Genomic DNA, 16,425 nt, shown 5'->3' on the forward strand with positions numbered 1-16,425 from the left:
TACGGTAAACACTATGGGCCCTCTCTTGTGATTTTATTTCATAAGACCAGCACTGCAAGCATCGCTAGAAGGATATCCTACATGTGGGGAGTTTAAATACCACTGTATGCTGTTTTACTCAGAGCTGGCTATAGCTCTCCCAATTGTAAGTTGGCACTCTTAGGACCTCAGTGTAGTCTGTAGTTGCAGTTAACCTACGTTATTGCACCATTGGGTTTTTCCCCTTTTTATGTATTTTATATGCTGACGCTTATCTGGAATGCTGTAAGAAGTCTTGAGGATACACCTCCAAGTGTCCAGTTATATCCTACATGTGGGGTGTATTAAATACCACTGTATGCTGTTTTACCTAGAGCTGGGCATAGCTCTTTAAATTGTGAGTTGGCACTTCTCTACTTCTATGTTGTTCGTGATCCAGCTTTCCTAAAACAGTTTTGCACTATTGGTCTCTATTTTTGCTTTTGTATTTCATATTTACCACTAAGGATTCAAAGCAAGAACTGAAGAATATCTACTCCAGGTCTTCGCTGTACTTTAAGAGACTCTTTATATTATTTTTGTTTATTATCTCTCATTGTCCTACTTAGCGCACCCTGTATTTGTTGTATCTTGTTCTCTCCATTCTTTGAAGGGTTTGAGGGTTACCCTTCCCCTCAGGTGTGTAGGTCTATTCTCCCCTATGATCAGTACTGTAGTGCAGTTTCTCTCCTATTTTTGTTTTCTGATAGGCGACCTTTGACACTCTAGATGTTGTAGACTACATCTCCCTTAATACTTTGCCAGCATTATGGGAGATAGAGTGCCGAATGTTGCCTACCCCTTGTGTACTCTTTACCCTGTCTCTGTAGAGGTTATCGATATCCTCAAGAAAAAACTTCAAAATGTTGGCACAATCATTAAGACAAATTAACAAGACATTTTGATCTTTAATGCTTATTTAAAATTAATTTCTAAAACACGTTCACCATCACACTATAACTCCTATATAACCCAGGTCCTTTTGCACACCCAGTTAGCTGACACTATGGATCTTCCTCAAATTTTAGATGTATAAACTTTCTTGTGTATTTCATAAGAACACTCTCTTGTTAAACAAGACTTTCTACAGAAACACTTTTTCTTCAAGCCTAGACAAAATTGTCCTCATTACCAATTTGCTGGTCTAGACAACAATAGATGCTAACTATATACTGACAATCACAAGAGAATCCTAATATTAGGGTGTATCTGTATAATTGCTAAATTGACTATACAGTCTGTGGCTGACAAATTAAATGGTTGCAGCATTGCGTTCACTAAAATTAAAACTTAAAAAATAGTCAAGGAAAGAAGCAAGAGTAACAACCCATTGATATTAGCAGTTCTTTCATCACTTCTTACCTTGCCTCTCTGAAAAGGATTTTGATCTTCCATTGGCTGATTTAGTTCAATGGGTCCAAATGAATCCAGATACCCGAACAAACTTATCTGCACATGAGCATCTGTGCCGGCTCCTCTCACATCACCTGTGTACACTTTAATCAGATATTCTGCCAATTCTTCTTCAGTGTTTTCCATCTGATCTCCATCAAGTGATTTGTTTTGTTTTTGGTCTAAATGTTCATTACGGATAACTTGTGATAGAAGGACTTGTTTTCTTATTTTGGGCTCGTTTGCATCAATTAAAAAGTCCCTAGAAAAGTAAATGTATTCTTAAACAATAAATCAATACGAATTGAAACGTAGCACTATAGATGAAATTAAAATCATAAAGTGACTGCAAGACAAGTTCATATGATTATACATGGATTTGTAAAGAAAATGTATATTTGTAAAAATATATGAAATCCTAGAGAGAAACATTTAAATATATCTTCAAAACTGTATTTTGTTCTTGGTTATGAAAAATAGGATGAGCTGACAAGAACAAGTGGATTATCACTAATAAATAAAGCACATATTGACTGTTCCATATATAATTTACCTAATATTTTGTTTGCAAAGGGGCAAGCAATGCATATTAATGCAGCACTGTCACCCTCAAATATATATCGGCTTGCATGGTGTCACTTATGGTAAGAGAGGCAAAGCAGATATATCTACCTGAAGCTCTCCCTCACTTGAAGCCACCTTCTGATCAGCTCCATCTTCAGCTCCTGAGAGATGAAGCCTCAAGTATTTGCATTATGGTGTGCTCTTGTGTATGTGTGAGAGTACAAAATGTGAGTCTACAAAATGGTAAACATGGCTGCTTGATGAGCCTTTTTAAAAATGTATCTGTACTATTGTACTCTACACTTTATGACCTTCCACCCCATAACTGTTTATGCAACAAATAACCCTGAACTCTCCTTCTGGGACTCCAAGGGGTGGTTCATAAAAAAAATAAAATAAAAAAATCAAAACATATGTTTTATACTAAATTATTTTAAAAGCTGATTCAAAAATAATACAACATTTATAAAGTCTATTCTATAATATTAAATCGAAGGCACAGATTAATAAAAAAAAAATGCATTCGGAAAAAGGAACTTACTGGTTTACTTCAAATACAGAGATCTCCTTCTGTGAAGATTCCTTTACAAAAATATTTGTGATATGAAGCTGGCAATCTGAAACAAATTGATATGGACTAGAAGTCAGATGAATGTAATGCAGGTACAAGTGCTGGTGGTTTGGCTCTTTTACTAGTTCCTCTGTCTCTCTGTCCTCTTAAAGTATTTTATTTGCCATTTTTCAGTGTTTGGAAACCTTTGAAATACCAACTGATAAACATCAGAGTCCCTATAATTCTCAGCCAGCCATACTGATATCCCATTGGAAATCCTACTTATCCCCATCTATATGCACTAGTATTTTCTTTATTTCATCTTAAAGGGAGTGCTCCTAATCTCAGCTCGTTACCTGTATAAAAGACACCTGTCCACAGAAGCAATCAATCAATCAGATTCCAAACTCTCCACCATGGCCAAGAACAAAGAGCTGTCCAATGATGTCAGGGACAAGATTGTAGACCTACACAAGGCTGGAATGGGCTACAAGACCATCGCCAAGCTGCTTGGTGAGAAGGTGACAACAGTTGGTGCGATTATTCGCAAATGGAAGAAACACAAAATACCTGTCAGTCTCCCTCAGTCTGGTGCTCCATGCAAGATCTCAACTCATGGAGTTTCCATGATCATGAGAACGGTGAGAAATCATCCCAGATCTACACAGGAGGATCTTGTTAATGATCTCAAGGCAGCTGGGACCATAGTCACCAAGAAATCAATTGGTAACACACTACACTGTGAAGGACTGCAATCCCGCAGCGCCCACATGGTCCCCTTGCTCATGAAAGCAAATGTAAAAGCCCGTCTGAAGTTTACCAACAAGGGTTTTGCCACCAAGTACTAAGTCGAAGGGGTCAAATACTTATTTCACTCATTGACATGCAAATCAATGTATAACTTTTTTGACATGCGTTTTTCTGGATTTTTTTTTGTTATTCTGTCTCTCACTGTTAAAATACACCTACCATTAAAATTATAGTCTGATAATTTCTTTGTCAGTGAGAAAACATTCAAAATCAGCAGGGGATCTAATACTTTTTTCCTCACTGTAGGTTATTACATTTGAACTTAAATTGACTTCTAAGTAAGAAGGCTATTTATTAATGGATAATTTCGCACCAAACTACTAGTTAAATTACACTTTTCCTCATATAGCCTTTGATTTATTATTTTTGGAAATGCTTTTTAAATTATGTATTATTTTCTAACAAACAAATCCTGCACCACAAACTTCAGTTTTGATTATCTTGTTCCCTATCTGCACTACAAATGTTCTTACATTCTCTCCATCACCGTGTCTTGCAAATTTTCTCTGTTTCGTTCTTGCCTTGACCATTCTACACTCTGTTTCCTCTCCCGAGACCACATCTCCTATCCCACACCTAGAAGGCCTCAACTAATTCATTATTTCAAGATTTAGTCTCCTCACCTTCCCCCACATCCATCAAATGTGCATCTTGGACATTCATATCTTATTTATGCCCCACATCACTTATTTTTGTCTCTCCCTCTGTTCTCATTTTTTCGCAGGTGACGTATGTTTCACATATTCTGTCCTGTTTCAACTGTACTCAAAGATCATGTTATTTGGGAACTGATTAAAAAAAAAAAAAAAAAAAAAAAAAAAAAACCCAAAAAAAAAAACCAAAAAAAAAAAAAAAAAAAAAACAATACTTAGGGCTAATGTTAGAACAGTGGTTCCCAGCCCAGTCCTCAATTCACACCATTATTTATTTATTTTGTAGATTGTTGGTATGACATGAGACCCATGAGGGTGTTGACTTACAACTTGACTTACACTAATGTGGAACAAATGAACAGGCTAATATTACAGCATTTTAACCTGACTAAAATGACTAATGACTGAAAGGTCTGGAACACGTTAGGATATTATCTGACCCCTTCTCCCTCATGTAGTTAATTCTGGTGCCAATAAACTGTTCTTCCTTTTCATGCTGAGCGCTTGTTTTGGCGTACTCTACGCTGTTTCGTTTTTACCTGTAACCCAACGAAAACCCCTATAATCATGTGTATCATTACATTATCTAGGGTTATTCACTAAAGGTGGAATGCCCTCAGTCCTGATGAGCAAAAATTAAGATAATAAATATCTTTCCTCAAGTTTTATGTTATGAAATGCACATAATTATTTTATAATTTTTTTGTATCATATAAATATATAATCTTTTTGCTGTTGGCTGTTAGCCCTAGTGTTCAGATATTTTTCTGAACATTTGCATGCAAAAAGCAAAAAGCATTTATTTTGCCAATTTACTTTATACTGTATTTGTTCATAGTGATCTTGTTTGATTTGAGTGTTTGATATATTTTATCAAGGATTCCCATGCAAGAATGACTACTTTTAAAGCAGACACTGGATGATAGTGAACCAGACGTGCTCAGTCAGTTGAAATAACCAAATTTTAAGGAATGTGCCTTTTGTAAATATGTGAATTGAATATCTGGTATAAATTTGATTATTTTATCCACCTTTCTGCATCAGGAAATCCAAATCTGGACTTTAGTGAGAATCCTGCTAATTGTTAATAGATGGCTAAACTCCCTATTAATTTATAAGGTACCAAGATATGTGCAACTTACCAGATTTGCTGCTTATTGAAATGTCACTGCTGTACAAGTCTCCAATGTCCACTGCTTGCAATATAGCTGTAAGTACCTGTAAATGGATTGATGTATATTTATTGTGAGGGCTAAATGCCAAGAAAAAAAATCATATCAATGTCTGGCATATGTCACAGCATTTTAATTAAGTCCACCATTAGTTACAAGTAATTGAATGTAATACATGTGTTACACTTACCCACTCACAATGTCAAACACACTGAAATGCAATTTTTATGAAATGGATCTCAAAGTCTATTTGTAACTATGAAAATCACGAACAAATATGTGAACAACAATAATAAATTCAGTTAATTTAGTCATTCCAATTGGGATAAAAGAGGTGACAATTAATCTACAAAGGGAAATGAATGCATTATATATATATAATAGTTAGCATATATTGCCTAGCTCTATAGAATTCATTTTTTTGACCTTGCATTGATTAAAGGTTGAGTTGACGTCAACTGAAATCGAGCCTATAGCCATGAGATACTAGATGTGGTACTACACTTGCTAATACTAAATATCTAAAAGTTGCAAGAACTAAAATAAAAAAGATAAATGATTTTTAAAATTGCTGCAAGTAGATTTATGAAGGCCTTCATAATAGAGCTGAGACAGCTCTAAAAAGTGTGAGTGTGCTCATTTGTATTCCCTTCACAAACATCTACTGTACCATAATCTGTTTCCTACTTTGTACTTATAGATACATATGCTAAGAATATCATCTGTATCATTTTTATCTATAATCTTAAGTGCTGATCACCTCCTGTCTGTTATCTTTACTCTCAGGTCCAGTGGTGAATGCCCCTGCATATAAGGCCAGTTGTGGCTGCTATTAAACAGATTTGTTTTACCCTTCATGAAGTCTAGGCTCATGTTTGGGGGATTGGAGAGCTATATTCACTCTGGGGATTGCTATAATCACTATACTCCCTTGGATTACAACAATTGCTCTTGTAAGAGCATCCTGCTTTGCTCTCTGAATTAGGAGAGGTCTACCCATTGATAGCTTGGGTCCAGGGTGGGTGGAGGATGGCGAGACCCCAACCAAGCTACGGTGGTTTGTGGGGTTTGTTATGGTTATGGTGTCTGGTGCGGGGCTTATGGTACTCGAGGATTACTAGGAAGCACCGATTGATGGAGGTACCCGGTCGGGGTGCCAGGCGGTCCTTCACAGAGATTCTTCTGCTCCATTCTCCAAACCAAACTCCATGATGTAGGGGGATGTTCTGGTGTGGGTTGCGTCAGAATTGGAAGCAATAGAGCTAATAGGTGAGATTAGAATGGACATACAAAAAGCAAGACCAGTACTAATTTTATTACCCTGATGAAAGCTGCTAATCCAATAGTAGACTTAGTGCCTCAACACATAAAAAGGCGCATGTCAGCGTCGAAATGCACGTTGGGTTAAACTCCTTACGTGTGGATTTTTTTTTACTCTAGGACCACTACTGGATGCCTCTTTCCTTTTGATTTATTTCGTAGGAGGCCCTCTATTATTAGGTAGCTGTCGTCGTTCTAGCTAGACTAGGGGCTGCCTCGAAACAGCTATCAAAAAGTTTATCAAAAGATAGCCATTTAAAATAGTTCTAACTAGACCAGGGGCTGCCTTGAAGCAGCTACTAGCAGACTATCAGGCTTTATTTTAGTTATATCTTTTCACATAACTAACGATATCCTTATTGAATCTGCTCTTTTAATAGGCAGTATATCTGTGGGTTATCTCTTGCCAGTCTAGCAATTTATTTGTAGCATCAATACAACAGCTGGATTCCTCGCTCGATTTTGTCTATCACGGCTCTCGATAAATTACCAGCTATATTATTTATAGCATTGTTTACTCCTCAGAGCACACTAGATAGATGAATTTGGCATATTATCTCAACTGTTCACTATTGTATTCTTTATATTGAAGTGCCATATTCTATACAGCACTTTGTTTTCCTTTCATGCTACTGAGCAGACTGCAAAATTACATCGTACTAATTCATTGTATTTTGATTATTTGGGATATACTAACAGGGGGTTTCTCTATTTTTTATTTCCGCCTCTAGCTTCCCGATTGTCATTCCAATCGATTTGGGGTTTGCTGCCTTGGATTTCCCCATATATCCCTTATACCCTACTATAAGAGACTGTACCCACCTCCTACTTTAAAGGGATTTTTTGAGCTACAATATTAATCTAGAGATATATATCATCTAATATGCAATTAACCTGCTGACTACCCTTTACAACATATATATGTATTTTTCTCTTTAGACCTAGCTCAGTACCTTTTCATTGCAACTCTTTGCAACTTTGTATTAAGTCAACTAGCGCTTGTGTCTTCTATAATAAGGCTCCAGCAGCTGGTCCTACTTTAATCACTTAGTTTTTTTCCTTTTTTGCACCTTATGTTAACACTGCTATTTTTTATTTTCGTCTCTTATTTATCCAGTTAGGGATTTAATAAAGTTTTTTGTTTTTATGTGTTAAGGCACTAAGCCTACTATTGGATTAGCAGCTTTTATCAGGGTAATAGGATTAGTACTGGTCTTGCTTTTTGTAAATCTGCTCTAATCGTCCTTATTATCTTTACATTGGGTTATGCCCTAATTACCCTACAACCATTACAATTTCGGTGAAAGAATTCTCTCTCGCTGTTTTTGTATATTTCCTAGCAACAGAGCTAGTTAATAAAGTGAAAGGTTTGGAAACTGCAAATATATATGTTTGAGTATCTGTTTAATTCTTAGTTAAGACTGTAGTGAGAGCAAGCATAACTGAGGTTAAAATACCTATAATAATTAGCAAAGCCTAGAAAATTATTTTCAAATTATTACTTGGTGAAGGCAAATAACTTCACTGGACTCAAACCTTAGAAGGATGTCATGCATCCAATGAAAGCTTGACTTAACAAAGTTACTAATCAGTTGAGTGAAAATGGGCTCCAATTTATTGATTGTGAGACCTCTTTTGTAGCTGATGTACACTGTTAAATTGCAATTAGCTGAATACACCTTTTGATGTGGTGTGAATAAAAGAGATGCTATTCTACCTATGATCACCTTGGATTTTTCTCGGATCTTGGATGCTATATTTCCCAATATCGTAATGTAGACAAAATCCAAAGAAAAATACCAGTAAGTTAAAATTAAACAAGCTGCAGGATGAGTCCACTTTGTGACCATACTGCTTAGTATTGTTGTGCACAGCCTGAAGCCTTTCTCCTTATTGTAGTGCATTAATCTGTGAAATCCTAGCTCATTCCTTCTCTAGAACATATACACCATGTCTGACAAATTAAAACAGACTTGTGAGTAATTTGGATATGCATGGAAATACCATGGCTAACATGCAGCAGGTGCTGTAAAGCAACTCCACTTTGAATAAATATTGTTTGTTACTGGTCTATTAATTCATAATCATTCATAAAAGATTAGTATAAAATCTTGATAAATTATTATTGGCATTACCTCCTTTCCATTTTTATCCTTTGACTTTTGCCAAGTGAGGTGTCTGTCTCCTGAGTCTCCATTCTTGCCATGTAAACACACAGATAACTCGAATCCATCTTGCAGGTTCTGAGTGCCAGTGCCAAGTACATTGACATAATAGGTGACCACTACAAAAATGAACAGAATAACAAAAAGTTATCCAATGAGGAAAAAAAAAAAAAAAAAAAATTTTTTGGGGGGGGGGGACTACATATATAATATATCCCTAGTGAAAACGTGCATGCCTTTAATTAACTATTTTTTAATTGGGGTTATGTATAAAAACAGCTTGCAATTGCTGCAGTACCCTTATCTACAGCATTTGAAAGCCCTCCTCTTCTAACCCAGCCCAGTCATACTCAGACAAGTGCAAGATAGGTGCTCTGGGTAATTGTCCGCCTCTTGAGTTTAGCTCCGCTGTCAAAACATCCAGGAAATAATAGTACCAGTTGTCAGACAGGGTTGTGCAACAAGGTTAATTTAGAAGTGTGCCAATTTCTATTGAAATCTGCATTTTTTTGTAAAATCAAAAAAAGGGGACGCACTCTTGAGACATTCAGCACTTTATCAACCTAAAGTGTTTTATGTGTGTGGAGTGTCCCTTTAATTAATTTTAAAAAAAAAACATGACTACTCATTTGTACTATTTCATAAGTACAAAAGGCTGTTGCAAAAATTTTAGTACTCGATGAGAAGAAAACAGAAAATTAGAAGGTGATAGGCATACATATAATTGGTTTAGCAGTCGTCTTATCTCCCCCCTCTTGTTACAGCTATTAGTGATATATAATATAGTATCACTTCTATTACTTGGGAATACACTGATGTTATATTATAGCAAAACAGTATTGCTTCAGCATTAGTGTTATGTATACACTTTTACAGCTTGTATAAGTAGTCAGAGTTTTACCCACTCCTGTTGTTCATATGATTTTTCTTTAACATATTTTTATTTTAGATTTATTTATTAAAATTTACATTTTAAAGTCTATAATATTCTCAGTAAATCATACACAGGTAGAATGGCACTTTTTGCTTTTTTTGTTTATTCTCTATGATATTCACTATTTAGGGGTTACCCCCCTTTTTGTGCCCTCTACCTTGTGATATCTAAATTTTGGCCCTAGGTTATTTCTTTTCATTTTCTTCGTATAATAGTGATAGGCATACATTTCCCAATTTGGAATTCTAGCATATATATCTAACACTTAGTAATTGTTTGCACAGTATTTGCACAGTGATTGTTTGCAGGAGATAAAACTTTTAAACTAGGTTAAAATCTGATTGAAATTGAAACCATATATATATTTTTAAAATTCTTTATTTGTGTGTGCATATGAGTAACAGACAATCTTACCATGCCCCAACAGCATTGGCAAGACCGTTAACTGGACAAAGCATAATAGTGACAGGGCATTTGAGAATACTGCACAATTTTTCAATGTAGTGTAGAGTACAGGTTACGCATAACATGTCTAGATTAACTAGAGAGAGAGAGAGAGAGAGATACTAATCTATGCAAAGTCATAGACATAGTGATAAAAGTATTAAAGTAGGCCGTGAAACATGTAATATTCAAGAACTAAATTATTTGATTTTAAAGTAAAGGAAACAAACATCAGGCTGATCCTACATGTGTAACTATTGATTATAGTGTAGGCTAAACATAGTCATGTGAGGCTAGTCAAAATCATAAGTAGCGAATACTAACCAAACATCTTGCCGATGAGTAGCGTGAGCATACAGGAACAGCGTGCAATATTAAAATTAATGTAAAACCACAGGGTAAAGACATTTTATAAGAACAGGTAGGCAGAATCTCTTCTGTTTTCATGCTATTATCAGGAAAATAGTGAGGTCTCTGCGTGGGTCAGTCAGCCTGGGGAACATCTGCGATCAGGTAAGTAAATATTTCCATTATGACAGTTCAGGACCGTCACCTGTCCTAAAGGGGATGTTTCCGGTGACGGCCCTGAGCAGTCATCGGTCCTTAAGTGGCTAACTCCCAAACGGCAAAGAATTGAGCAGTGAGACTTCAGAGGCATGATTTATACACAAAAAGCGCTTCATTAAACTTAATTATTTTATTTTCCTTTTAATTTTTTTCGAGGTTATTTACTAAATTACAAATTGCATCAAATTGAAATGTCACCTAATGCAGGGTAAAGCAGCTGATTAGGACTTTTTTTTCCAACTCAAATATAGTCACAGCTTGACTTTTTAAGCCTAAATCTAGCTAATAACATTTCAACTGGCTAGAATTGAGAGTTTAGTGAATAATTTTGTTTGTAATGGTAACATTTTGCATAGCAAGATATAACAGCAAGCAAAGCAAATTTTAAGTCATTGCAGGGAAAAACCTGTACACAAAAGTGTAAGAAAAACACAGAGTTTTACATTTTTAAATTGAATGTGTGTATAATCCTACATGTTTATGTAAATACAAAGTGAATCAATAATATAGAACCTTGAGATTTTGATGGTGAAGAAAACCAAATGTGGCTTGTTAGAATTTCAAGTTTAAAAAAGCACTTTAGCATTCCGAGTACTGACTTTTTAATGCACGAGGAACTAACATAATTCTTACGTTTTTTAACAGTAATTTTCTTAAGACATTAGTTTGAAAACGATGGGTTAAAAATATTTAGCTGCAAAGGATTATGTTCACAAAGTTTTATTTTCCAAGGGTAATGTCACTTTAACAATAAATAGCAATGCATGTTGTGATATAAACAGACAATGTTCAGTGAATTCAGTGTTATATAGGCATGTGGCAGACTGAAGGAGTGTTACAGAAGATGTAGAATCAGCTGTCAGGGCGTTAGATTTGCAGCTAATGGGACATGGCATGTTTCCCATTGGATGCACGTAATGTTCTAATATAGAGCACTGACCTGCAAATATGAGCTATTGCAGGCTCATTTAAACTCTACTGAAAATGATACATATCTTAACAATGCAAGAAAAAAAAAACCACAGAGACACACACACACACACACACACATTGAAATCCCAGTATAATTTGTATCAGTTATTTTTACTACACATTTTTTTGCTAGCTAGAAGTGGAACTCTCAATTTGCTACCTCCCGCTTTATTTTGTTTTATCCATGTTTTTGCCATTCTGCAATTAGGAGTACCCCCCTTTAATTCTGGCTTTGTGGTACCAATATGTCTAATTATACATTGCATTCTCTATACCTCACTTCCTATGATTACTAAACGTCATAAAGCACCTTGTATGAGTACACTGACAAGATATACATAATAAAATACATACATTTAGTTCAAGGAACTTCATTTTTTCAAGGAACTTGTTTCAGGATGGTCAGAAACTTGTATCAAATTAGTTTTTTGAAGGAACTTGTTTCAGGATGGTCAGAAACATTTTATATGTAGTTATAGTGGCCCAGGTTTACCCTCCCTGCTGCACCTAGCTCCTAGACCAGTTTCCTCAATGAGCTCCAGCCCTTCATATACATGAGGCTTGGTGATTAGTTCGATGAATGGGAGTAGTTTGTGGTATGAATATATGGTTGGATGGCAAGGTGCAAGGTGGGTGGGGGTAGGTGATGTGTAATATGGCTAACTGTATGAATGTGTCAGTGTGAGTGTGTATGACTGGGAGGTTAGATGGGACTATATGACTGGGTGGATAGGGGAATATCATCGGCTCAGAGTGTGTGGTTGGTTGGGTGGCTGAATATCAATGTGTATGTAAGAGTATATTTGTGTGGAGTGTTAGTGAGTGCATGTGAATGGCAGGTGTATTTGTGTAGAGTGCTAGTGTGTGAATTTAGTGTGGTTTTATGAAGTGCCAGTGTGTGCATGCAGGAGCATATCTGTGTTTCGTTTTATTTGTATTTAGTGTGCATGCATAGGTATTTAGTGTGTAAACATGTGCTTGAGCATTGTGTTTCCAATTCCCATCTGCCCCTCTTTATCTATCTCCATGCTCCTCTATTCATCGCCCCCTCAAATGTGTTCTTCTTCCCCTTTCTGTAATTATGACCCTCTCCCCATAACCCTATCTTTCTCCAATTGTTCCCCTCTTCACGTTCCATCCTTCCCATACTTGTTCCCCTTTTCTTTTCTCCATCCCTCATTTGTTCCCCTCTTCTTTTCCCCATCCCTCATTTGTTCCCCTCTTCTTTCCCCCACTTCTCACTTGTTCCCCTCTTCTTTCTCCCCTTCTCTAACTTGTGCCCCTTTTATCTGGTCCTTAAATCACCTGTTTCACTCTTCTGTCCCCATGCTTCACACAGTTGTTTTCCTCTTTTCTCCTTCCATCCAACACTATCTCTATAATCTCCCACATGAATCACTTGTTTTCATCTTATATCCCCTCTCCCTTCCCCTCATTTGTTTTTCTATTCTCTCCCCTATCCTCCAGTTGTTCACTTCTCCTTTTCCCTCCTTCTCCTGTGTCCCTCTTTTAATTTCCAACAGAGATGTGTAATTCTTTTTTCGGACAATTCGGATATTCGGGTACTTCCGAATGCCGAAGTGCCGAATTGCCGAGGTCCCGAAGTTCTGAAATTACCAAATTTCCGAAGTGTCGAAGTGCCGATGTGCTGAAGTGCCGAAGCACAGTGTTACCTAAGTACTAATATACTTACCCAGTGAAAGAAGAAGGTTACATTGTAAATAATTTTAAATAAAAAGTATACAAACATAGCTAGGATTCAGCTGTAAGCATTTGCAACACTTACAACAATCAAGTAACATACATTCATATAAAATTTAAGTTACTTAGCCTGTCAATGTAATGACCGGAATAATTAAGTAGATAACTCCCTAATTCCCACGGTATTAGGGAGCTATCTACTAAAAGGCTGAAAGACCTAAATTGGTCTTTCAGACAAATTTACTAATACTAAGTAAAGATTACTTAGTATTAGTAAATTATGCCCCTACTCGCTATACCGCGAGTAGAGGCATGTCTATTAAACATTGAGCAGCCTGCTCACTGTAAAAAAAAAAAAAAAAAAAAGTTCCCCCCTCCCGAGCCCCTGGCCCCCACCCCTGAGTGGTGGGTGGGGGCCCAAATGAAAAATAATGGGGGGGGGGCTATTGTCATCCCCCCGGGACCCCACCCTTGATCGGTGGGTGGGGGCCCTAAATCAGAATAAGGGGGGGGACCTAATGTCCTCCCCCCTGGCCCCACCCCTGCGCGGTGGGTGGGGGCCCTAAATTATAATAAGGGGGGGACCTAATGTCCTCCCCCTGGCCCCCACCCCTGAGCGGTGGGTGGGGGCCCTACAGAAAAATAAGGGGGGGACCTAATGTCCTCCCCCCGGCCCCCACCCCTGAGCGGTGGTTGGGGGCCCTACAGTAAAATAAGGGGGGGGACCTAAGGTCCTCCCCCTGGCCCCCACCCCTGAGCGATGGGTGGGGGCCCTACAGTAAAATAAGGGGGGGGACCTAATGTCCTCCCCCCTGGCCCCCACCCCTGAGCGGTGGGTGGGGGCCCTAAATACTAATAAGGGGGGAACCTAATGTCCTCCCCCCGGCCCCCACCCCTGAGCGGTGGTTGGGGGCCCTACAGTAAAATAAGGGGGGGGACCTAATGTACTCCCCCCTGCCCCCACCCCTGAGCGGTGGGTGGAGGCCCTACAGTAAAATAAGGGGGGGGGGACCTAAGGTCCTCCCCCCAGGCCCCCACCCCTGAGCGGCGGGTGGGGGCCCTAAATACTAATAAGGGAGGGGACCTAATGTCCTCCCCCCTGGCCCCCACCCCTGAGTGGCGGGTGGGGGCCCTAAATACTAATAAGGGGGGGACCTAATGTCCTCCCCCCTGAGCAGCGGGTGGGGGCCCTAAATTGAAATAAGAGGGGGGGGGACCTAGTGTCCTTTCCCCTGGCCCCCACCCCTCAGCGGCGGGTGGGGGCCCTAAATACTAATAGGGTCAGTACAAATTGTGGAATGATGTGCAGAATGGCTTTACATTTTGTTCCTGTGCTGCATATAATAACATTACTATAGATCTCTACATATGTTCCGATATTAGAACACCAAGTATTCTGTGAGATATGAATAGGGAAGATATTGTCTCTCTCCCAATAGATACATACACGTTGTCACTCAACACTGCATATTTACCAAAAATAAAATTTTAGCAATATGAAAATTTAATTATAAAACAGTCAAGCTGTGATCACAGATGGGAATTCTTTACAATCAGTGCTACTGGCCTTCATTTTACAATTCACTTTTTTATTCACTACAATGTGACGTTTATTATTATTAAATAAATCCATACATTTTTTTGACCCTCTTGAATATGTTCTGTAAAAACATTAAACTCATGGGTGGAACAGTTTTAAACTATATACCTTATATAAAGCAGCACTTAATACTGCTAATATTAAATCTTCTATCAAGTACAGTTAATGTCATATTATACTTGCTACAAACCTCCATCTAATAGCCTAAGGCATACATGCAACAAACTGTGAATGATCTTGGATACTGCCTCAGGTACCAATCTGCTAGGGTCACCTGGTTGACAAAACCCATCCCAAATACAAAGGGGTTTATTGAGGAAGGCTAGAGGGGACTTAGTGGATCGAAGTCATTCTTCACCTAGAGTTCAAAAAACGTTGGTCAGACTACGATCCTGTCAAAATAGATTGTCATATCTCACTGACACATAGAAAAGTTGAGATTTTCTCTTTTAAATATATTTCTGTAACTATGTTCAATATTAAGCATCAGAAAACAACATTTTGTCTGTACAGTTTACTATCAATACTCTCTGTATTTTTTGCTTTGCTGCATTTTAAAATTATAGTATTTTTTCTTAATTTTACAGTACAAAAGAAAAATGGAAACATTTTATATGCTTTTGGTAGTATAATAGCAATGTAATAAATTGCAAAATGAAATCCATAAACTGTAGATGGCACCTTCAGCCCTAAATCATTATAAAACATTGGAAATAAAATGTATTCAGTAGGGAAATTACAGGGTAGAAAAATATATTAACTTACACATATCATACTTATCAAATTGTGTAATATGTCAATACAAGATCCCAGTATAGAGCTGTAATTTGACTATGTTACATGCTATAACAAATTATGGAAGGGCAATTTTACTATATACATGATGACATAAAATGTTTGCATTATGGAAGTAATAATTTTGCTGTATTATACAGTATAATAAAATGTCATTATATGGAGCTGTCATTTTAAAATCTGTAAAAAGGAATCAGGATTTTTCATATGATATGTATCCCCTATATTTAACAAATGTAAATGTTTTTTTGAACTTTAACAAGAAAAAAATATATAATTTAGAAATCCACAACTCTGGATTTACTACTTCTATCATAGCACCCTGTCAATCACTGTTGTAAGCTCTGTTCTTTTCTGTCATTGAACATAGTTCAAAGTGCAAGACTATACTCGGTGTCAATTGCTAACTTTTTAAACAGACACTAAGCATCATAATCCCTAGAATGGTTCTAGAATATCACTGATGTCATCGCACAGTTTTGGGTTAATCCACTTGATTTAGAGACATGTGCCCCTATAGTTCAGCCTTTCTCACATCTGCTTTTGTTATTGATCCAAAAGAAGGCAAAAACACAGTTTGGAGCTGTTTCTTGTTTAGCAACAAACTAGTAAAACATGCCATCTCAACCCAAGAATGGCTGTCAGATCTCTCTTAAAGGAACACTATAGTCACCAGAACAAATAGAGCTTATTGAATTTGTTCTGGTGAGTAGAATCATTATCTTCAGGCTTTTTGCAGTAAACACTGTCTTTTCAGAGAAAATG

At 37.3% G+C, this 16,425-nt stretch overlaps 1 protein-coding gene across 1 annotated transcript in view; it reads right to left on the bottom strand.

Moving 5' to 3' along the window:
• Nucleotides 1-16,425, bottom strand: part of RP1 (RP1 axonemal microtubule associated) — a 351,147-nt gene that overhangs the window by 33,570 nt on the left and 301,152 nt on the right. Inside the window, exons 53-56 of the mRNA XM_063451391.1 lie at nt 8,618-8,766; nt 5,133-5,208; nt 2,516-2,591; nt 1,381-1,672 (exon numbers count right to left, since the gene is read on the bottom strand). Of these exons, the coding sequence (XP_063307461.1) occupies nt 1,381-1,672; nt 2,516-2,591; nt 5,133-5,208; nt 8,618-8,766 (593 nt within the window). The remainder of the gene's footprint in view (nt 1-1,380; nt 1,673-2,515; nt 2,592-5,132; nt 5,209-8,617; nt 8,767-16,425) is intronic.

This window comes from Pelobates fuscus, chromosome 4 (assembly GCF_036172605.1).
Source record: "Pelobates fuscus isolate aPelFus1 chromosome 4, aPelFus1.pri, whole genome shotgun sequence".
NCBI classification, from domain to species: domain Eukaryota; kingdom Metazoa; phylum Chordata; class Amphibia; order Anura; family Pelobatidae; genus Pelobates; species Pelobates fuscus.